The 24116-nt window shown below is 43.3% G+C and overlaps 1 protein-coding gene across 1 annotated transcript in view; it reads left to right on the top strand.

Annotated features, from left to right (window-relative positions):
- Window positions 1–24116, top strand: part of LOC122816679 (cytochrome b-c1 complex subunit 2, mitochondrial) — a 475154-nt gene that overhangs the window by 82389 nt on the left and 368649 nt on the right. Inside the window, exons 3-4 of the mRNA XM_044089644.1 lie at window positions 12284–12433; window positions 13799–13863. Coding sequence (XP_043945579.1) covers window positions 12284–12433; window positions 13799–13863 — 215 coding nt within the window. The remainder of the gene's footprint in view (window positions 1–12283; window positions 12434–13798; window positions 13864–24116) is intronic.

Below are 24116 nucleotides of genomic sequence, written 5' to 3'. Positions count from 1 at the left end.
TTCCATTTTTATTTCTCTGAAATTTCTTGATTCCCTTTTCTAACAATCCAGTCTCCAGATCTTTTGATGTCCTTCTATTCTCATTTTGTGGTGTTCTCACTTTGGGATCTTCCACCTCTGGCGACCCGAACGTCTGGCTCCTATGCAAAAGCTTAAGCCTGGTTGCTGTCAGGTGTGTGGTATGTCACATGCAGGGACATAAACCATGGGCCATAAATGTGACGTCTGCATGCACAGATGTCAAAACTTCTATGCTGCAGTCGAGCATTAGCTAGCTCGCTTCGCCCTACAGAAGACATCTTCAGATAAGTACCCCACTGAGGATTTTTCATTATTTCACTTGGGCTTAGGTTGCTGTTTCTCCTTTATATAGCCAATGTCATCTAGAAAGGTGAGATGTAACTGCGGTCACCAGATTCTGTACAAGGATTCCCATGAGCTTTGTCTGTTTTGCTTAGGCCAATCCCACGACCATACAACCTGTAGTATTTGTCAGTTGTTCATCGCAGAAACCCTAAGCAGTCATCTGGCAGCCCTGAAACTATTTGTGGAAAACCAACGACTAAAGCATTTAGCCCTAGGCATGGAACCCGAATTGGCCGTTGAGGTGGAGTTGCCTAAAAAGAAGGCCAAGGTTTCAAGGTCTACTGCCACTGCCCCTCCCTCAGACATCCTGCCAGCTACTGGTCTAGGAGCTGTGGGATGTCCGGATGAAATGGTGACTTTGGTGGGTACCGTGTTGGAACTTGCTCTTGAATTTTTAATTGGCACGTCCGCAGAGGTTACTCCAACGTTGGCTCTGGCTGATGTCGAGGGGGAACAGGGCTTCACCAGATGGCCGCCTACAGTGCCAGAACAGGGCTTCTCTCCCACAGGTCTGATGCCCGATCCTAGGCCTGCTTGTTCACAAACAGTTGCTAAGACTTCTTGTCTAAAGACTAAGTACAAAACTAAACACTTATCCTCCTCAACTGAAGACCAGGCAGACTGGCAAACCTTTTCCCAGTCTTTGGTTCAAGCCTTTATTGGCTCCTCATGCCTACAGCTTCACTTGCTCCAGTCTTGCCCTCAGCCCTCAGCCCTAGGCCAGCTTCAGCTGTTTCCACCCCCCACTCACATTCAGGAGGAAGATTCCTCTTCCTCCTCTGATGAATCTTTTATATACACCTCCCATCTGGCTTCTCCTGTGGAGTACTGCTCCCCAGATGAGGACTCCTTGGTAGGAGACTCCCCTTCTGAAGATATTTCCTTTAGGGAAGCTATCTCCAAAATGAGGGAGTCCTTCAAGTGGATGCCACTCAGATGACTGAGGCACAAAGAGGTACTTGAGTCTCCCTCTCCCTCTGCTATTTCCACTGTGATTCCAGCTTACCTGGATGTGTTTACTTCAGCCTCCAAGACTCCTGAACCACAGCCCTTCAGCCCCCAAAAGACCTGAAAGTTTTACAAAGTCCCTGATGACCACAAGTATCTCATTAAGCCACCTATGACAGACCCTGCAGTCATTGCAGTGGCTCCAGATAAACAATCCAAGCAAATCCTCTCCTCTTCCGTCTGACAGCCGACAAGGACAGTAAGGTCATGGACAGACTGGGGAAAAAGATTTGTACTTCTTCCACCCTGGCCTTTAGGACGATTTAACTATCAGACTTGCATGGTAAAGTATGCCTTAGATTTGGTCTCCTAGGCAATTGCTTTCTTCTTGCTTTATTCATTTACCAAACCCCAGGCTGCCTGTAAGCTCTCCTTAGCAGCACAAGTTGCCAGCCGTTCTATAAAGTGCAGCTGTGATGCTGCTGAGGCTTCAGCCATATCAGCTGCCTCAGCTTCTGTATGCACAGATATTCCTGGCCCAGATTACAACCACTCCCCGATGATTTTAAAAACAAAGTCTTGGATGCACCCCTAGACAACACATTCCTGTTTGGCAAGCAGTCCGCAAAACTTGTCAAAAGACTTCAGGAAAAAAACAAGGAACTATAGGACCTCAAACATTTATTGGTTTCACCTGTTCCAAAGTTCTATCAAAACTACCCTGCTAAACCCACCTTTGTCAGGAGGGCTCCTGCCTCTTCCTCCTCCTGTTCCTCAAAACACAGGAGGGGTCTAGAAAGACTTCTTCCAGGACTTCCTCTTCACAACCCAGCCTCAGGCACCCCTTTCCAGATAGATCCAATAATATGTGACTGCCTAAACCACATAATCCTCTCTATTCACCTCTTTCACTGTCTACCCATTTGGAAAGATATCACTTCAGACCTCTGGGTCTTTATCAATAGTGGAAAAAGAGTACTTTATGACCTGGCAAGAAAACCCCCTACCATAAGGTGTACCCTTCCCTCCCAAATATCAGATCCATCTAATCCCCCAGATCATCCAAGATCTGCTTTCACAAGGGACCTTAGAACAGGTCCCCACAGGCCAAGAAGGTCGGGGGTTCTACTCCAGGTTTTTCCTGGTACCAAACAAGGATGGCCATTGGAGGCCCGTTCTGGAACTGTCCCTGTTGAACCCTGTCCTCCAGGTCCCTTCCGTCCACTTGCTATCCTTTCAAACCATTCTTCCATCCACTACTCTGCCACCCAGTGTGCTCATAGCTACTTCGGACCTGAAGAAGGCATAATCTCCATATCCCATCCACCCAGACTACAGGAGGTTTTTATGCTTTGCTGTGCCATTCTCACACTTTCAGTTTACTGCCTTGCCCTTTGTGAAGACCCTTGGTGCAGTAGATAAACCAAAGTGCCTAGCCCCAGTAGTAGCCTACTGCCAAACAAAAGGCATACAAATTTACTCTTACCTGGATGACCTCATTCTAGTGGAAGAGGAAAGTACTCTCAGGACCCACTTAAAATTCACTATGTCCCTGGTTCAGAGTCTGGGTTTACTCTCAATATGAAAAAATCCTTCCTCACTCCAACCAAAGACCAAACCTTCTTGGGCTGCAGAATTAGGACAGACCTGATGAAGGCCTTCCTTCCTTGGGACACTGTCTACTGCCTAAACAGTTTCTTCCAGGAGCTACTTCTGGTCAACCATATTTCTGCCAGACAATTCCTCTGTCTTCTAGGCCTCATGGCAGCTACTCTTCCTATGCTGCCCCTAGCCAGGCTGCACATGAGGAAGTTCCAATGGTACTTGAAAAATGTCTCGTCCCAGCATAGTCGCCCCCGGAATTTCAGGTGCCCTTCCTACCCTGCCTAAAGACAGTTGAGGTGGTGGATCCAACAAATAAACCAGAATCCAGGCCTACCTCTGCAACCCACTAAGCCAGTGCAATTTATGCACATAGATGCCTCAGACCTAGGGTGGAGGGCGCAACTATGAACGGTCTGAAGGTTCAGGCTCAATGGGAGCCCTCCTTCCAGAGAAAGCATATCCGTGTGAGGGAAATGACTGCTCTCCTTCTAGCCCTACAGATCTTCTTTCCTCTAATACAGGCAGGCCCCCTCCAAATCTTCACAGACGCAACTGTGATGTGGTACATCAACAAGTGTGTGTGTGTGTGTGTGTGTGTGTGTGTGTGTGTGTGTGTGTGTGTGTGTGTGTGTGTGTGGGGGGGGGAATCCAGATCCAGATCCTGTTTACTTTGCAGGCTTGCAATACAGGCTTGGGAGTTAACCACCCAGTACAATGTCGCACTTCAGGCAGTCTACATTCCATCTCAAGACAACCATCAGGCAGGTGCCCTCAGCAGATCTTTCTCTCAACATCATGAGTGGATGTTGCACAGAGATGTGTTTTTTTAGACATTGTCCACCAATGGGGCACCCCATTGATCGATCTGTTTGCCTACCCTCAGAACAGACAACTTCAGCTGTTCTGCTCCAGAACCCCCTCCCCACTGGCATGGAGAGTGGATGCAGTTTCGATTTCTTGGAAGGGGCTGTTCCTTTATGCCTTCCCTGCTTCCCACCCATTCAAAAGGCCCTGCTGAAAATCCAGAAGGACAAGTCAGAAATCTTGCTGGTGACCCCCTATTGGCCAAGGTAGCATTGGTTCCCCCTTCTATCTCTTGCCAAGAGCAATCACCACAAGTTTCCTCACAAGGTGGACCTGCTCACACAGCAGAAGGGATCACTCGCTCATCCCCACCTGAAAACACTCCACTTAAGCCTGTGGATGATAAATGCCTGATCCCTTCCAGACACGTATTCAGAGGATGTGCTGTCTGTCCTGCAAGATGCCAGGAAACCCACTTCCAGGAGAGCCTATGTTTCAAAGTGGAAAAGGTTCTCCAGTTGGTGTCTTCAAAGGCAACTGAAATCAGAACATCTGATATTGTTAATCCTCGTTCATCCCTTATGTATGGGTATCGGTTCCGAGCTCTGAACCGAGCTGGCCATTTTCCAAGCTCGCGTCCGCTATGAACACTCGAGCTAAACTCTTACCCATAATCCCCCTTCTCCCTGTTACCCCAGATTTCGTTTGCCACGTTGCCATTCGGTCATGTCAAGCTGCTTCTCTTGAGCTAAGTATAGATATTTATCAGACTAGTCATATATTTAACTTTTTCTGTCAAAGTCTCTATTTTGTTGTCTCTTATCCTATCGCATTTAGCGACCATATTTTCTTGAGTTTTCTTCTCCTTACTCTACACTTTTTACCACAAGGTATTTTTCCCTTACCATCGTTGGTAATCTTCTTTCTTCATACCTTCGGGTATTCTTTTGTACCATTGCTGGTACCCTTTCTAATGTTCCCTTTTTCTATCATGACAGATAAGAAAGGTAGTCTGGGATTTAAAAGGTGTTCTGATTGTGAACACAAATTACATACATCAGATGCACACTCTTTGTGCGTTTATTGCTTGGGGGTGTCCCACTTATCTGTTGACCCACCTTGTGCTATTTGTAAAAAATTTTCTAACAGAACCGTGTTAGAAAGGAAAAAATAAGTTGTTGCTGAAGGGACTTCTCAAATCTCCCTTTTCAGAGGCTATTTCTGGGTCGGAGGCTTTCATCCCCTCCTAGAGCCCATAAGAAAATTTTGGACGATCCTACTAAGGCCAAGTCTTTGCCTTCATCCCCAGCTGGGGACTCCCTCCAACCAAGACCTAAAAAGGCTAAAGTTTCTGCTCCGGAGCTCACTCGGTCAGCACCTGTGCTTTCGGTGCCTAGACCTTCTGCACCGAGGCCTTTGGCACCATCAGTGATCTTGGCTCCGTCTTCTCCTGTACCCTTCACTATATCGGCACCAAGGGGCTCCTCAGTTCAGATTATTACGACTACTGCATCGGCACAGACTGTTCAGTTGGCACAGACCTTGACCACATTGGCTCCGACATCTTACTCTGAACCGACGCCTCCGTTATTGGCTCCAATGTTGTCTGTTCCAGCCTCGGTACTGGCAACCACTTTCGGCACCGATCCTTGGGTCAGTGCAGACTGTGACCTCAGCACCAATGATTACCTCGGTGCAGACACCCGTAGTCCAGTCTGTCTTGGCATCATCGTTCTCGGTGCGGACTGGTGAGGTGGGCACCGAGCTGGTCTCTTCTGTGGGACAGCCCTGTTTCTCCATCAGTCTGCATGAGGTCCACCAGAAGCCTTTCCGAACACATGTTGCGTCTTGTGGATCAAATGCTTCTGGCCAGAGGTATACCATCCCCCAGGACCTATCCTTCCTTGGGAGGTGATCACCCATCTCCAAAGACCCCTTCTTATTCTCCTCCTTCATTGCTTTTGAAGTCCATTGATATAGCACAGTCTTCCCCCTCTGCAGTTCCCTTTATGGATCTCACTAAGCAACCGCAGTTGACTTCGTGGCAAGAGACTTTTGCTACGACCCAGGATGACAGTTGTGACATGCGTAATTTGCTGTTCCACAGCCATCCGGGGACTCCGGGTCGGCAGGCTGAGCCACTTAGGGGAGGGGTGACCCTTGGCCTGGACACTCGCCCCTCTTCAGGTGGACCAGCCTTTCTACTGATGGAGAAGGCTCTGGCTTCTGCTGGAGATACTGTGCTGTCTATCCCCCCCGCCCTCCTCTGGTACACTGTTTTCACAAGTCGCACCTAGTGGACACCGGGTGCAAGGGCCTCAGGACATATTCCCACAGGAAACCCCTTTTCCGCTGTCTTCCCCAGCTTCTCCCTCTGAGGAAGTCCACTGGAAAAGTTTGTAAGAGGAAGCACATGGACTCGACAGAGGAGTCCCTCACTGAAGATACAGACTTTGATGAGGGGGAAGGATCCTCTCGGTCACCCTCTGAGGTATCCTTTGGTGTGATATCCTTGAAATCCTTAAACAGAGAGGTGACTGGTAGCCCTCTAATCCGACCTCTGAGGAGGCTGTGTTCCTGCAGGCCTTTCGTGCCCGATCCCCTACCTTGTGGGTTAGTCCACCTGCCGATGAACTTGTCCGACTCATCGTGCAGCATGCGTGAAAGGCTCCTGACACCATCGAGGCTATTCCCTGGAGGCCAGATATTTTGTCCCCTCCTGCTACGGATCCCCATTGGTCTAAAGGTCTTCCTGTGGATACTCTGGTGGTGACGGCCTCAACAAAAAAGGATCTGATGGAAGAAGAAAGCCAGACTGTCTCTCCACCTAACAGAGTCCCCGGCCCTGGACAGGATAGGAAGTGCACCTTTGCATCAACGACCTTTACTATCAGGTCTCTGAATTATATGGCACACTTTACCATGGCTGATTTCCGAGCTGTCTGAAACCTTGACTGGTGCCGTGTCTGATGAGGTCCGTGACAAAGTGGCCTCTCAGCTGGCCACCATTGAGTCAATATCTAACTCTTCTATGCGACTGATATCTCACACATCAGAAGGAGCAGCTAGAGCGGAGGGTTCAGCTGTGGTCTTGAGACGACAAGCATGGATGTGCTGTGCAATTTCGCAGAACCCTTTAAGGCTTCCTTTCTTAATGCTCCCATTGAGGCCTCTTCGTTGTTTGGACCCAAAGTTAAAAACACACTGGCCAGATGTGAACAGGACGGTAAGACCCTTTCTGCTGTAGGTGTCCGTTATTCTTCCCCTCAACGTCTCAGGAGGGGCAGAGGGGGAAACTCTCGCATGGAAGACGCTTCTTTCGGTGCAGAGGGTGGTCCGCGTAACCAGGGTTCCAGGGACTCTCTCCCTGGCCAGTCCTACCAGCACTCCTGAAGCGCAACCAAACTCCTTTCCTCTGGAGGTTGTTGGGGGTCGTTTCTCCTTGTACCCTTCTGCCTGGCAAACCATCACCACTGATTCTTGGGTACAAAGGATTATAACCAGAGGATATAATATCCCCTTCTATCTTTGTCCTGTCCCTTCAAAAACACCTTCCCGACGTTCCACCCAGTCAAAGGGAAGAAGCAGCACTAGAGATAGAAAAGCTGCTAAGAAAGAGAGTCATCCAAATAGTCCCTCCAGACCAGATAGGATCCGGATTCTACTCAAGACTATTTTTGGTGCCAAAGAAAACCAGGGACTGGAGACCAATTTTGTATCTCAGTGTATTGAACAAGTTTGTGAGAGTACAAAAATTCAGGATGGTCATAATACAGTCTATCCTCCCGCTTTTGGAAAAATATGATTGGATGTGCTCGATAGATCTTCAAGATGTGTACTGTGTACTACCACATAAAAGTGGACAGGCCATCAAGAAGATTTCTGCGCTTCGTGCGGGAGCCAGTCACTACCAGTTCAGAGTACTGCCCTTCAGACTCTCTACAGCCCCCAGAGTGTTCACAAAGTGCATGGCAGTCATCACAGCTCACTTGCGACTACAAGGATTCCAGGTGTTTCCATACCTAGACGAATGACTCATTTCCACCCCCACCAGACATCTACTGTAAGAAGCCCTGGCATCCTCTCTCCTCGATGCACAAAGGATAGGCATAACCATAAACTGGCAAAAATCCAATCTCACCCCATCTCAGTCCACAGAATTCATAGAGATTATCTTGGATGCAAAGAACTTGCAGAGATGCCATTCCAGAGCACAGAATTCTAAGGATAAAGCAATAACTGATTCCAATCCTTTCAAGGGAGAAATTCACAGCTCACTCTGTCCTACAGCTGTTGGGTACCATGGCAGTCTCCATCACCATTGTCCCCCTGGCCGGGTTTCATATGAGGCTTCTACAATGGCTATTGCTCACCCAATGGTATCCTTTTCAGCATCCTCTTTCAGCCAAGATTCGAGTAACCCACAGGTGCAAACAGGATTTAAATCGGGGGATGACACACATTCCTTCACAGTGGTCTCGCCCCTTTTCCCCCCAGCAACCCAAGGCCACAGTGACCGTGGACGCCTCCCTGACAGGGTGGGGGGGCTATGTTAGGGACAGACAGTCCAAGGCACTTGGTCCGAATTGGAGGCCCAACTATATATAAATGTTCTAGAGATGTGGGCGGTGCTTCTGGCGTTGCAAGCATTCCATCCCCTGCTGCCGTCTGGGACGATTGAGATTCAATCGGACAACATGGCGGTGGTCTGGTACATCAACAAACAAGGTTAAACCAAATCTTACCCCCTTTGTCGAGAGGCCATGAGGATATGGCAATGGGTGATGGCTACTAACTGTTTTCTTCTAGCAACGCACATTCCCGGGAGTTCCAACATGATAGCAGACAAGACTCAGCCGGTGCATTCTACAACCTCACGAGTGGTCCCTGAATCCCTTGATAGCGGCGGAGATCTTCTACCGTTGGGGCCATCCTTGCTGTGACATCTTTGCATCCTCGACCAACTACAAATGCAGCAACTACTTCACCCTGATTCCCCCTCTGGGACAGTCACCCAGGGACGCTCTAGTCCACGATTGGCCCTTGGGTCTTCTTTATGCATTCCCACCTTTTCCCCTCATTCCCCAGTTTCTGAAGAATGCCCGCCTGTTGAAGAGCAAGGTGATCATCATAGCACCATATTGGCCTCATCAGATTTGGTTCTCCTTCCTTTGGCCTCACCTACTAGATCAACCATGGATTCTCCATCCAACCCCAGAGTTGATCTCACATCCGCAGAACCTGATTCATCCCAAATTGGACAGCCTGAAGCTCGCAGCTTGGCTTCTCCAATTCCCTTGATTGCCAGGCAGAATGATCTTTCTTTACCAGTACGTGACATTCTCCTTGCATCTCGTAAGTCTTCCACTAGAATTACTTATCTAAGCAAGTGGTAAAGATTTTACCTGTTGGCTGAAAGCAAAACAAGTAGATCCCTTCTCAGCACCAGTGTCGATAATACTAGAGTAGCTGGCCGACCTTTTTCAGTCGGGTTTATCGGCCTCTACCATTAGAGTTCATTTAGCTGCAATATCTAATTTCCATGAGGGTGTCCAAGACTCCTCCCTTGTGTCACACAAATTGTGCAAGACTTTCCTAATAGGTGTGAATCATCTGAAGCCACCTTTTAGAGAACCTGTTCAACCATGGGGATCTGTCATTAGTTCTACAAGCGCTGACAGTGCCACCCTTCGAACCAGCTTCTTCTTGCGACCTCAGATATTTGTCATGGAAAACCTTGTTTTTGGTCGTCATAACGTCTGCCAGACGCATCTCTGAGCTTAAGCTTTATGCATCAAGAGTCCATACTTGATTTTTCATAGAGATAGTGTCTTTGAGAACTAATTCTTCATTTCTGCCAAAAGTGATCTCTGAAATTTCAATTAATCAAACCATTGAATTGCCAGTTTTCTTTCCCAATCATTCAAACAGAGGAGAGTATTGCCTACATACCCTAGATATTCACAGACAAATCGGTTTTTACTTAACAGGAGTAGGTCCTCTCGTAAATCTGACCAGTTATTTTTGGCCTACTCTGGACCTGTATTAAGATCTGCTGTTGCTAAGGTCACATTAGCTAGATGGTTGAAAGACTGTGTGACCTTCATTTTATACACAACATAATATTCCGTTGCCTCCTACCATGAAGGCTCATTCGACAAGGTTGGTGGTAACTTCTGCTGCCTTCCATACCAGAGCTTCTTTGCATGACATCTGTGCAGCTGCAACTTGGGCTACGCCTCGTACCTTCATCAGTCATTACAAATTGGATTTGGCCTCCAGGGGAAGAGCATTTTTTTTTGGTTCTATGGTGCTCAGGAATGTCCTTCCATGAGAGCCTCCCAGGAATAGAGGTAGCTGGGGACTCTGTCCCATACGTAAGGAATGAAAGGATTAATAATATCAGATAAAGAAGTTATGTTTTACCATAACGTTCCATCTGTATTGTTGATCCTCATTCAGTCATTACGACCCTCCCTCCTTACCCCTCCTGTGGCTTCTAGTGGATCTCACCATCCGGTTCTCTTAGGTAATTTGACCAGAGGTAGCCTCTACCTTCTTTTGACTTGCAAACTCAGTCTGAGGTAACAGGGAGAGGGGGATTATGGCTAAGAGTTTAGCTCGAGAGTTTGTAGCTGACGCGAGCTTGGAAAATGGCCGGCTCGGTTCCGAGGTTGGAACCGATACCCATACGTAATGGCTGAACGAGGATCAACAATACAGATGGAACGTTATGGTAAGACATAACTTTTTTTTTCATATTCTTCAGTGAAAGTCCACTTATCTGCCATTTCAGCCTGCTTACCTATGGATCAACCCCTTCTTTCCAGGCTGGAAGTCAGACTATTCCTTAAGTGGGTTCTCCACATCATACCACCTAGGAAACCAATTCCATTTCCTTGGGATTTGAACTATGTACTGGAGAAACTGGCCACTGCCCTGTCTCTGAACCAGTAGCCTCTGCCTGTCTACAGATGTGTACCTTGAAAGACTATCCTATTAGTAGTCCTTACTTCAGCTAGGAGAGTCTCTGAACTGCAAGCACTCGTGGCATCTCCACCCTACACCATCTTCCATAAGACAGGGTCACTGTTCACACCAACCCCTTCCTTCATGCCCAAAGTAGTCAATGAACTGTCCCTCAAGTCTATTCACCACTTTCTTCCCTTTACCACAAAATGACAGTGAGAGAGTGCTCCACTCCCTTGATGTCCACAGGCAACTAAGTTTATCTGTACAAGACCAAGAGCATTAGAAGGTCCAATCAGCACTTTGTATCCTTCCACCCCAGGGCCCTGGGGAAAGCTGTATCCAAACAGACAATATCTTCCTGTATATGCAAAACTATTACCTTCTGTTACTCTGGATACAGCTACCATACTAGAGGCAGCCACATGGTCCTCTGTACATACCTTCACCAAGCATAAGTAGGACAGTATCTCCAGAGCCAGAACAGGATTTGCAAGAGCCATCCTCCATGGTTTTTTGGAGACTGCTACCTCTTCCTCCACCCTTTCTTCTGCTTGAGCTGTGGTACTCTCCCACAGTGAGAATACTGCACCATGGGACTAGGACATAGATTAGTTGTGTGAAATCTTACCATAACCATACATGTTCTCTTCCATGTTGCAGTATTCCTACCACATCTTCTATCCCCTTTCATGACATTTTTCCCTGTCTGGATGGCATTATTCCTGTTTTCCTTAAATTGTTGTCCGACTGGGCTGTCAGTTCTGAGGTCTGTGCTTGCAGACGTCACATTTATAGCCTATGGTTTATGGCTCTGCATGTGATGTCCCACGCACCTGACAGCATTCTTCCCTGTATTTATGCTTCACATGGATGATTTTGTCGATGCAGTTGTTTTAGGTGTTGTAAAATGCACTGAATGAGTCATTAGTAGAATGCAAAATGGGGCCTGATATTGTTTCACTTGAAAAATGCCAAAAAAAATGGTATCATTTGCTAATAGGTTTGGTGTTGGCTAGGATGATATCTTTTGGAGTGTAAAATATGCCTATATTTGAAGTAGTTTGTTTCAGCTTAGTATTTGTCACGTTATTGTTTAAATTTGTTGTTTTTTTGTAATTTTTGCTGGAACACAAAATCCCTTTAGCCTTTGTATTCCTCTTTCTTTGCCCACTATATGTACTAACCTATAAAATATTTTTTGCATCTCTCTCTCCCTTGTTTCCTTTCCTTGCCTCTGTTGCTGTCACCCTCTGCATTTGTCTTGGTAACATCTCTGTATGATAGATTCCTACTGGAAGCTCAAGAATGAAGTAATGCATATAGTAGAGTTCTGAATTACGTATATAGTTGTTAAGTAATACAATGCATGCCTTAGAATTCCCTTCTACTGGTGTCTTTAGTCCTTGTTTTTCGTCATTTGTGACCAGTGCATAATCCTTGTTAGGAGCTGTTCCAGATGCTTATGAGAGAAGCAGTTGTAATTGATCACTTCTATTTTTGATGTCACCCTTTGCCGAATACTGACTTTTTCATATGTATGCCACTCCAGTCTAGTATTTACTACTAATTTTTTATATCTTTTCTCTAGGTCACTAAATTACCAAGTGGATTAGTGATTGCCTCATTGGAAAATTACTCTCTAAATTCAAAGATTGGAGTGTTTCTAAAAGCTGGCAGTAGATATGAAACCGCTGACAACCTGGGTGTCGCTCATCTTCTTCGTCTTGCATCTTCCCTGGTAAATATCTCTCTGCATGAGATGCATTTAAAAATGGGGTTGTTATGTTAGTGCTTTGGAAATGCTAGGTACTGCAACATTAGATACTTGTGGTTATACTTTTTATCCATACCCACACTAGTGTTGTCAGCAGTTACTGCTACTATCCGAGTGCTGTCTTGATTTGCCAGCTTGAAATATTGACAAGTCAAAAAGCTGTTACTCTATTAGAACTGATTTCTATTGACTGCCATTTAACTGCATTTTTCCTTGCAGTTTCCACCTGTGGTGTGTTGCAGGTATATGTAACTAGCAGGTGGATTGTTTGTCTCCATTACAGAATTTTAGTGGAAATCTGAGGATTAGAGATGTACTGTGGCAGGCCATCATATACCCAGAATCCATGCAACAGTTGATAAGTAACATGTTATTGTTTGACAGATTGTACTTTAATATTTATACTCTGAGGTCATTATGTTATATTTATTTGGATGGGGGGTGGTATTGGTTTGATTTCCGTGATCATCCAGTATGTTTGTCATTTTATATTTAGAGTTGCAATTTATTTTTTCCTCTGTGTTTTCCCCTCAGTGTCTTCCAAACTTAATGCACCCCAATCGGACATGCCCATTGTTTTTTTGCTGTTTGTGGGGAGGAGGCTAATCTTCCACAGATTGGTGTGGATACTTCCTCTGCTTGTACCCGACATGCAGCAGGGTAACTGTAGAGTCTTACGCTCTTCTTCAGTGTCTGATATGTCTGGCTTACTCACCCCCCATCCCCCAACTTTGGTCCCTATAGGGGAGTAGTCTTTCCATCTTGGCGGTGACCATAAGCACACTGTTCCACCAGCTAGCTGAGTCTGGCTTATCCCTCAGTCTTGAACCCCAAAAGGGGGCTCTCCTTTTAGCACCATCTAGTAGGCTGTTCTTCCAGTCAGTGGCTTGCATCATTTTGCAAGCTGTGGAAGTGTTTCCCCTCCACTAACTGCACCTTAACTCCTCCTTTAGTGGTAATATTGACAGTGTATCACCATATGTAATCTATTGCTGTCCGTGTGTGTGTGTGTGTGTGTGTGTGTGTGTGTGTGTGTGTGTGTGTGTGTGTGTGTGTGTGTGTGTGTGTGTGTGTGTGTGTGTGTCGAAATGAATGCAAGCTCTTGTGTTGTCTCATTAATACCAGTCCTAGTTTCTTCAGCCATTGTAGTGTTACATTGGATGAATTAAATGTGACTTTCTTGGAGCGAATCGTTCATTTCAGTTCATGGATGCTGCATATAGGTTGTGATTATATTTTATTAAGGTTAGCATTTTCTTTCCTAAATAAGCCTTTAAAAAAGTGCACAGAGCTTTCTTCCATTTTATGGACATTTCATTTATTTTGTAGACAACGAAAGGAGCATCTGCTTTTAAGATTACCCGTGGCATTGAAGCCATTGGTGGTACCCTAAGGTAAGTATTTGAGTTGCATGTTTACCTTTTGGTTGCTTTTAAGATGAAAAACACTTCTTTGATGCTGATTGCTTTAGATTTTAAGAAGCTGCAGTAGTGTAGTCTATCATGTATAGTCTTTTGTGTTGAACTGCATGTGTTCCAAGAGCACTTTATAATCTTTATTTTTATGAAAGCTAAATTTATTCAGAACTTGTTTTTCAAAAACCGTTAAGTAATTGTTTAGCTTAATTGTTCAATTTAACTAATTTACAATTACTTCTCCTAAGCTAGTCCACCATAATTAGTGATGGAACCCAAAATGACGCAAGTGCCTCCTGCCTGTCCACAGATATTAATGCCATAAACACTGCTCAGTACATTTAATCTGCCATGTTCAGTAGCAATTTTTAAAGAATTTATTTTGAAATGGCTGTGAAACTAGCTTTTGTTTTTGAACAAATATTTGCATGCGTAAAAATGTATGCATACCATTTTTTATACAAAAACAAAAGGTCATTTTGCACCTTTAACCACGAAACATGATTTTTAATCATATAGTTGTGACCTTAACTTTTGTTTAACCATTTTGGACTTAAGTCAGAGTGGAAAGGGAGGCCTTCCATGACTTCTCAAAGTAACTGTGAAACTTGCAATATGTAATACAGATGTTTTGTCATTACCATGTAACTTTTATAGTCTCAAAAAAAAAACCTAAGGCAGCCATTTGTTCAGATTTATCTGCCTGTACAAACACTGATGTTTTCTTTTCACCTGGTCCATTCATCGGCTATTGAAAGCTAAAGCTTATGCAGTATTGTAGTAGTGGCTACTGGGTAGCAGTGACATTTTTTTCTAATGTTGCAAGACTTGGATGGTTATAAGAAACATGAAAGTTTACTAACAGTATTGCAAGTAATTCTGGAGTTGCATCAAATTCCCTTTGGGTACTTGCCTTCAAAGACTTTGCATATCCCAGGTACAAAGAATTTGCATCCAGTTGCCTATTTCACAATCCTAACACTTCTGTCAGATACCAGGAAACATTGTGCTTGCACCCCAGCAAAGAATACAGAAATAATGATAGCAGTATTACCCAAGTTTAGTAGCATATTCAGACGAAAAATGATTTTGAATCCAGATTTCTTTTGTTACTTCATTATTAAGAGCGGTTGACTCTTAACTATCTTTCTCATGATTTCTTCCAATCAACTTGCATGTTAATAAGCCACTCTTTGTATTCCAAATCTAGACCACTAATTTGTGTTTTTTTCTGATGATTCAACTTCAACTTATTAACTGTAACAATGCTAGTGAGTGTTAGTCAAGCTAGTATTAATAACTGTATGGGCTACCTTATACTATTAAAGCCAGTAACACTTGAGATACAGATCACAAGTGCGTTTTGTCTGATAGTTTATAAACTGTCTTGCTAAATTTGTAGTGCTCAGTGTCCCGATTTAAGCTCATTAAATATGTGAATCACTTCAGCCAAACATACGCAAAAACCTGGTTTTGTTTTTCAGTTGAAAAAGATTTTCTCAGATTTAATTTGTTTAACCTCCATGCTATAGGCAGTTGCATGCAAAACAGATCTAGGGCATTGTTGAAGATTGCTGATACAATGTGTGACATGACTGGGTAGTAAGTGGTATTTGCTGCTGATCCACAAAATGTGCACATTATGCATATAATAACTTCACAGTATTATAGAACAGCATACAGAATAGCAGAAACACTGCAGTTAGATTGCAAGTACCAGTGACAAACTTGCATGACTTAATGTTGTATACAAGACTGAAGCATGTGGCTGCCTGTCAGTGTCACAACTTTCTTGTGATCATTCTGATGTAATAGTATTGGTAATACTCTAACAGCTTACCAAGTTAAGACTGGATATAGTCATTACCTACCGTGTTTTATAATTTTTTTCTTCCTACAAACATAGTCACCTTGCATAAGCCCCCAAAAAAAAAGCCTGGCAGCATTTTGCTCCATTTTTGCATTATTTTTGTAACTTTGGAAAGGTTTCATATTTTTTTCCTAACTTTTGGCAAATGCTCTTTACTATTGGTTGTACAGACCTTGAGTTATTGAACTTTCACTCTGCATGCCTGTCCAGTCGTGTCCCTTCTATATTACTCTTAAATTTCCATAAACACCGTTTATTTACTCAAACCCTGTACAAGCAGCAGTAGTGGTTTTACTGTTTATGTATATTTGCCCCCACCCCAAGAAAATGCAGCAGTGTTTTTTATCCTCCGCTGTGATTCAGTTTATTTTGAATCCACTCACATCTGAGTTATTTCTGATATTTTGAGACTGCAGCCATGAGGAGTTATCACAAAAAGAGTTCTAGTTTTACTGTGAAGCTGTGGCAACAAATGCATTTTCACTTGTTACAAACCATAACAGAGGTTGCATTTCTTGTGCCACCCCCTGCCCCATCAAGAATAACAAGGATAAAATGTACTGTAACAGGCAGCGTTAGCAACATAGTGATACTGGAGAGGAAATGTGGTATACGACAGGTACCCGCAATGTAATGTCTGCAAGAAGCCAACATTTAACATTGTTAGCATAGTGGTAATCTAAAACGCGTAATCGATTAGGCAACCTCTTATGGTGAAGTGTATACAGAGTTGGCTTTACCAGTGGCAGTTCAAAGGCACAGTGGTACAATAAGCAAAGTCTAAAGTTAGATTATGTGAGCAGATTTCTATGCTGTCAGTAGCATCAAGTGCCATAGAAGAAATCATTTGTTGCAGCTTTTGAATTGTAATGAGTAAGTAAAGCAACATGATGTAACTTCTCACTTGATGATTGTACAGTAATCTGAGGGATGGTGGTATGCCCTTGTAACATTTGGAAGAATGTACATCTGTGCAGTGAGATTAAGGTATTCTGCACTCACAACTTGCAATGCAACCTTCCAATGGTGCTTTCATTCCATTTTGAGTTATGTACCTTAGAGTGCAGTGCATTAATGTATCCCTTTTTGTACCTCACAGAAATATTGTATTCCCCTGTTTAGTAGTGGATATGTTAATGCATGGTGGAGAGCATAAAGAGCTCCAAGTGGAATGAAGGCATCACTAGAAATTAATACAAAACAGTGTTGAACTCTTGAGATGCAAAATCCCAGTTCCGAATGTGCAGAATTTCCTGAAAGTATTTTAAAAACCTTCATTCCAACAGCCTAGAAATCTTTTTCTGGTGTGATTTAGTATTGCACCAGCACACAAACTATGAGCTCTTGCAATGAAAGAGAAAAATGTAATTATGGACAGTACAGAAGAAAAGTGCAGGGCACAGACTGTTGTTCTAGGACAGCATGTCTCTCATCTGTGCTGTTTCTGCTCAGTAGTATGTAAATGCTACCTTAAAAATCAGAGGTGTAATTGGCTGCAGAGATGTGAAACAATTGATGAAATCCGTGAAAATAAAACAAATAGTGCAGAATGGCAATGATTGATCTTAAATTGCATAAACTCCTGTTACAAATTTTAAAGAGGTACAAAATTGGTGTCAGAGGTAGAGTTCAACTTGAATAAAAACATTTTCTTATGGTGGGGTAACCTGTGAATGCAGATGGCACATAGGAACCACATTTAAATGTGCTCTTCTTTAAATTTTCAAGTGTAATTCTACTGTGTGTTTATACTTTAAAATACAACTTAGTATTTGATTTGCAGCAGTAGTAATTAGTGTGAGGTTAAGTCAACACAGTATGTCCTGGATGAGCATACGTTTTTCAAAACTTGGAACTGTTATGATTATGCTCTTCCAGACTAATGGTAACTCAGATTTTTGTGCCAAGTACACTCACTTATGGAAAAAGGAATTGAAGCAATTTCAGCTAAACCACATTTTGCTTATGTTTTGACCCAGCTCAGTAGCAGGTTAGCATATAACAAGTGTTCCCAGTATTTCAGTCCTTTCTTCAGTCCCTATCTGCAATTAATGCTAGTATCTGTCCTTAAGACTATGGACTAAGTAGTCAAAGAAAAGCAAACCCTGTGCACCAGGAAGCTCCTCAGTCCAGTAGTCCGATTGAACAAGCTTATTACTGGAACCCAGTGCACTTGTGAGAATATCTTTCTGCCTCACCTTAAAAGCATCGGTCGTGCATGTACAAGAAAACTTCAGTTGTGTGACTATAAAATGATGATCAAATTCTGGTATTTCATTATCTCCTTCATCCCTCGAAAGGAATAGCTTCAGGCTACCTTTTGGATTTTTCCCTTCCATATGAAATCTAGAAGCAACTGTTTAAACCTTGAACAAGACTACAGAAGATAAATCTGGGAAAGCTTGGCCTACATAGAAGACATAGAAGAAAGATGACAATCTGTAATGCTTGCAAAGCTAACATTAAGGCTTTTTGCTTGTAAAATTGTTTGACTCTTCATAATGGTTCATAACAGACTTTGCAAAAAAGCTAGTCCCCCATCACCAAGGACCTAAGTTTGTGTCCCAAAGGTATGGATAGTCCCTGTTCAGGGCTTCAGTTAAAGAGCAGGTCAGAGATGGCTTTCATTTTTGTGGTGTTTGACATCATTAAGTTCAAAATAATGTTAATTAACATGGTATGTTATAAAACAGCACAACTTAAACTTGCCAAGATATCTTTAAACAGATATTTAGATGTGATGGCCCTTCCATCTGTACTATTCAAGTGGAACCTGTTTTGTGAAAATAGCTAGTAGTTCAAAGTAAAAGAGAAGGAGGAATGACATAAAAGGGCATCCCTGGCAGGTGAGTCTGGTTTTAAGAAAGTGCTTTAGAAGGCTTCACAGAAACTTTGGATTTTTGATCAATTTATACTGAGGTTAGTCACTAAAATTAAAGTTCTCACAGAGTCCCACTGTTTTCATATCTGTAGAAGTTTCTTTTCAGCAGAGTTAGAAGTCTTCTCAGTAACAAATCTAAGCTACTTTGCTTCTCTTGAGTTTCCTGCATAAAAAGAAGCTTTTTTAGAATACGTCAAGAGTTTTTACCATACCATCATGTATCAAGAATGATTTAACTCTTAAATTTGGAATCCATTTAGCAACTTGAGCAGCTGTGACAAGCATAAAAACTGTAAAATGTTGGTTAAAGACAGAAATGGGTTTGTAGGAAGATAGCAGTGCATGATTTTTAATGTCGTTGAAAGTTGCTCCAACTCCAGTATCTCACCAGAATGAGGAAATTTAGTTTGATCCAAGCTTACAAAACTGGGGACTTCCCAGTTTCCAGAATCCTGTGCTGCAGTTCACCCAGGCCTGTAATCTTCAGAATGCGTTAAGGAAATGGTGGTCTGAGAAATTCCAGTGCAGTGACTTGATTTAGTAGTGATCCCATCAGCTCCACTTGCAACTGGTTCAGCAGCAGCCAGTACAAATACTGCTAAATTGACCTTTTCAATTTATTACGGTCATGTTTCACTGTATAAACTAAGATTGCACTGACAGAAAAAAATTAAATTTGACCTTACCGGCCATTAATCATTGTTGCATTGCACTCTTTTAGAATAACCAGTAGTACTTTCCTAATTGTGTTTAAATTGCATCTTATTGTGTACTCTTGGCTGAATCTGAAAAATGAACATATAGATTAGTGTAGTACCCCAGTTAAAAAGAAAATTTAAAATCCTGTGTTCGGTACTATATAAAAGTATTGACTAAAAAAAATTTAAACTATTGGAAGGACCCTGGTTATTTCCCCCATTCTTTTCTGTGTAATCTTACAAAATCAACCCTAAGTTAATGACTTCTGAGATCCAGATGAGTTGTCAAAATATGTATCCCTATTTACTGCTTTCTGAAATTCCAGATTCTTACTGTAAACTGTAATGTGTATGTTTTAGCTCTAGCCAATGCACCTTGCTGATCAGGACTTAAATTGGCCAGTTTGCTTTGAAACAACTTGGTATTTTTTCTTAGCCTGCAAATCCTTCTCTCTTTCTCATTTCTGTTGAATATTATATGCTTAAGCTGTTTCTTTAAAGATTTTTGCTGATGCTAAAATGAAACTAAGCTTGAAGTACAGAATATCTTTGTCCTTGTCATCCCCTATTAATTGTATAAAAGAAAAATAATCTTGTGTATGAAAGCAAAATAAGTAATTCTCCCAATATATGGAAGTCCAGTACGAATGCCTGCCATTGCATTCTTTTGGCTAGGATTTGCTGCATGTTGACAGTGCTGTTTTGGGTGCTGTATAATTAACAGTAGATGTTATGTAGTCCAAACTCGCCTTCATTCTTACCCGTGCTATTTGACCTTTGCAATGGATAGGAGTTGCTATGGGGTCCCCTTACCCGGGAGCACACATGGCAGGAAAATGCATTCAGGCAGGTGGACCACAAACCAGATGCATCTTCACATCAATCAAAAAGAGATGTTTGCTGTTCAAAATGCCCTAACAGCTTTCAAGGACCTTCTACATCCAGGACAATTATTATTAAAGACGGACAACACCACAGTAATGTGGTACATAAACAAGCAAGGGGGCACTCATTCTTATCCCCTATGCAGGCAAGCCATGACCTTGTGGAACACTGCTGTAATGTATCAAGTTCATTTGCAAGCACAATTCCTGCCAGGGAAGAAAAATACTCTGGCAGATGATCTAAGCAGAAATATCATGGACCCTCACGAATGGAAATTGAATCCACAAATCTTCAGCATGGTAACACAAAAATGGGAATACCCAGACATAGATCTTTTTGCCTCCCCACTGAATTGCCAACTACAAAAATTCTGCACAAGGACTTGTCATACTCAAGCATGGAAAGTGGATGCTCTCTCGTTCCGCTGGAAAAGCTTAAAAGTTCATGCCTTCCCACCACTGCCTCTCCTTTCAAAGGTACTCCTAAAAGCCAGACAAGAAAAATCATAGATGATCCTGATTGCTCCAGACTGGCCACGCCAGCACTGGTATCCAATCTTAAAGAACTTAGCTCAAGGCCCACCATGGATTTTGCCTTAAATTCCACACCTTCTGACTCAACAAAACAATCAGATCCTGCACGGTCAACTCAAAACCCTAAACCTGGCTGCATGGCAGATTATTAGTCAAACAGGCAACACCTCTCTCTAAAGCTGTTATGGATGTCCTTTTGGAGGCCAGGAGGCCTAGCACCAGGAAAGCTTACTCAGAAAAATGGAAGAGATTCTGCGCCTGGAACCAGGCTGAAAGCCTTGACCCTCTTGTCCCAAACATCCCTCAGATTTTACAATACTTAACTGAGTTGCTGGACAAAGGCCTATCCTTCTCATCAATTAAGATCCCACGTCTGTGCCATTTCAGCACATTACAACATGGATCCTCCTTTATTCTCTCCTCCCTTGCTTAAGCAGTACCTCAGAGGGGCTAAAAACATAAGACCACCCCGGAGAGCACCAACACCCACCTCAATTTAGTTTTGGAAAAACTGACCCTGCCACCTTTTGAACCAGCCAATACAGCTGATCTAAAATTTTTATCATGGAAAACAGCTCTGCTCCTGGCAGTAACTTCAGCACGAAGAGTCTCCATTACAGGCATTAATGGCAGTGGAACGTTTTATAATTTATAATCAGGACAGGGTTTCTTTACGGACAATCCCCACCTTTATGCCAAAGGTGGTATCTAGTGTGGCTCTTAACCAAACCATCCATTTGCCAACCTTTTATCCAAACCCCCAGAATAAAGGGGAGAAACTTGTGCACTCTTTGGACATACACAGGCAGCTACGCTTCTACTTGGACAAAACAAAAGCTTTCAGGAAAACTGAGCAACTGTTTGTAGCATATGCTGCAGGATCACAGGGCAAGGCTATCTCAAAGCAGACCATCTCCAAATGGATAGGACAACTGTATTCGTTACTGCTACACACAGCATGGAAAATCAATCTCTAATAACATTAGGCCACATTCCACCAGGGCCACAGCCACTTCAACAGCCATTCTCAGAGGAGTACCTACCAAGGAAATTTTGGAGGCTGCAACTTGGCGTTCAGTGCACACCTTTATCAAGCATTACCACTTTCCTCTTTACTCTAAATCCCGAGCAGGATTTGCCACTGCAGTTCTGCAGGGCCTCATAGCCAATCCTAAGTCTATACAAGACCAGCCACCCAACCTTAGCTTTGAGATTCCACCCAAGTGTGATGATTGCAGCAGTGTAACACGATGAGCATAGTACAGTTTTGTACCTACCATAGATGTTGATGTTCGAGTGTTCACACTGCTGCAGTCCAAGTTACCCTCCCTCCCTCCATCCCCTCTGAACTAGCTGGACTTATCTACACCTTTCTATCCTATACAACCTTTGTGGTGTATTTGCTTGTAACTGAAGGTATTGTTTTTATGTTGTATGTATATTTTTCATTAGCAATATGTATTGCCTACCTACTTGTGGGTACCTGACATCTGGGGCAATTAAAACTGAAGAAAATGGCGTCGGATGCATCTTGTATACCCCTGGCGCACTGACGTCAGGGAAGAAGTGACAGCAACCGACGCCGGACCAAGACTTTGGAACTCTGGCCGACTACGGGACCACCTGACGGCAGGATAACCCAAGTGTGATGACTGCAGCAGTGTGAACACTCGAGCAAAACTGTACTTTATGCATTGTCATTTGGGGGTTGCCACTTTTATCCTCTATGCAGGCTGACATTCTTTACTTGGGGACTGGCCCTGGAGTTTCATCTGGGGACAGCTGCAATTCAGATGAGTTTAGCAGTACTTTAACAGACTGCACATGAATGAATGCACAACAGAAAGGTGTTTCTGTCATTGGTGAACATGGGTCTATATCAGTTCACCAAAACAGCTGAAGTTCGAACACCATATGTTGAATGTTGAATGTTTTTGTACTTCATTGTTAGAAGTTTGAAGTCTTAGAACAGTGATTTTTTTTTTCTTTTCTCCAGGGAAAAAAATCGCTGTTCCAAGAAACACACACAACTCAAGCACACCAAAAAACAGCAATCCACACACACACACACACAAAATCCTACATCTAACCCTACACTAAACTGTACATATGCTATCTGTCCACTTACCTTAACCCAAGCCCTAACCTTGAGGTCAGTCACTATCGCACACTCACCTGACCCACGCCCTAACCCTAACTCACCTATCCCGCCCTAACCCTAAAATCTGTCACTGTCACACACCCACCTCACCCACGCCCTAACCTTAACTCACCTAACCCACTCCCTAACTCTAACGTCCACACAATCGCACACTTACCTGAACCCGACCCATAACTTCCCACCACAGTCCTGATAATCGCAAAGCCACAGAAAGAGCCCACCGAATTCTTTCCCAGGGAAAGAATTCGGTGTCCCGTGGCTTCACGATAATCTGTGTTCGAACTTCACAGTTTGAACACCTGGTGTTCGATCATCAGCCATTTTGACGGACTGATGTAGACCCGGTGAACATATGGAGTTTTTATGACATTGACCTTTTTAGTTCTCCAAGCAATATCAAGCTGAAGAAGTTTGCTACAGAACACTACTTCACAGGAAAGCTTGGGCAGTAGATACCATCTTTGTCTAAACTAGAGAGGTTTGTGTCAGTGCTTTTTCTCACCCTCCCTTGCTTCCCTGCTTGATCTAGAAAATGAAGTAGGAGAGGTCAGAAAGGATATTACTTGCACCTTTCTATCCATGACAATTCATATGGCAAGCGTGAGGAGGGGATTATCCTACTGCCTCAGCAAGTGGACTTTTTGATGCAATGTGTGAGGCATTCCTTCCACATCCCAACCTGTGTACCCTGAGCTTAGCAGGCTGGAGGAATTCTACTTCCCTTTGAGCTCCTGTTTTCCCAGAGAAATGCTAACCCTTGTCAGGAGAGGCTAGGAACCAAAATACTAGAAAAAAAACTTTTTTTTTTTTTTTTTTTTTGCCCTTGTGGTACCAAATAAGAGAGATGTACTCTTATTTCTGTATATCACTGCAATGTTTCTCTTCATCTTGGGTGCACCTTAATGGACATATACATTGTCCTTCTCAGATAGGTTACTCTTTGAGATTTAACTTGCTTGTCTGAGTTCCTAAAAGGCATTCTGTACTTCAGGCCATCTAGTTAGACCCTGGCTTCTGGTTTGGACTGTAATTTCATGCTGGAAAAGCTAACATTGGTTCCTTTTGAACCTGCTGCATTGACAGATCTCAGCTGCTGTCCTGGAAAGCTGTTAGTTGAAGTTACCTTGGTTAGGAGGGTTTCAGAATTGCCGAATGTTCTGCAAGCCGAGCCTTTTCTCGTCTTAAAAGTAACTTCTCTCTTATG

The sequence above is a fragment of the Protopterus annectens genome, chromosome 12.part0 (genome assembly GCF_019279795.1).
Source record: "Protopterus annectens isolate FY-2018-M chromosome 12.part0, PAN1.0, whole genome shotgun sequence".
Classification (NCBI taxonomy): Eukaryota; Metazoa; Chordata; order Ceratodontiformes; family Protopteridae; genus Protopterus; species Protopterus annectens.
The sequence above is the reverse complement of the archived record's forward strand: the minus strand, read 5'-3'. Positions and strand labels throughout refer to the sequence as shown.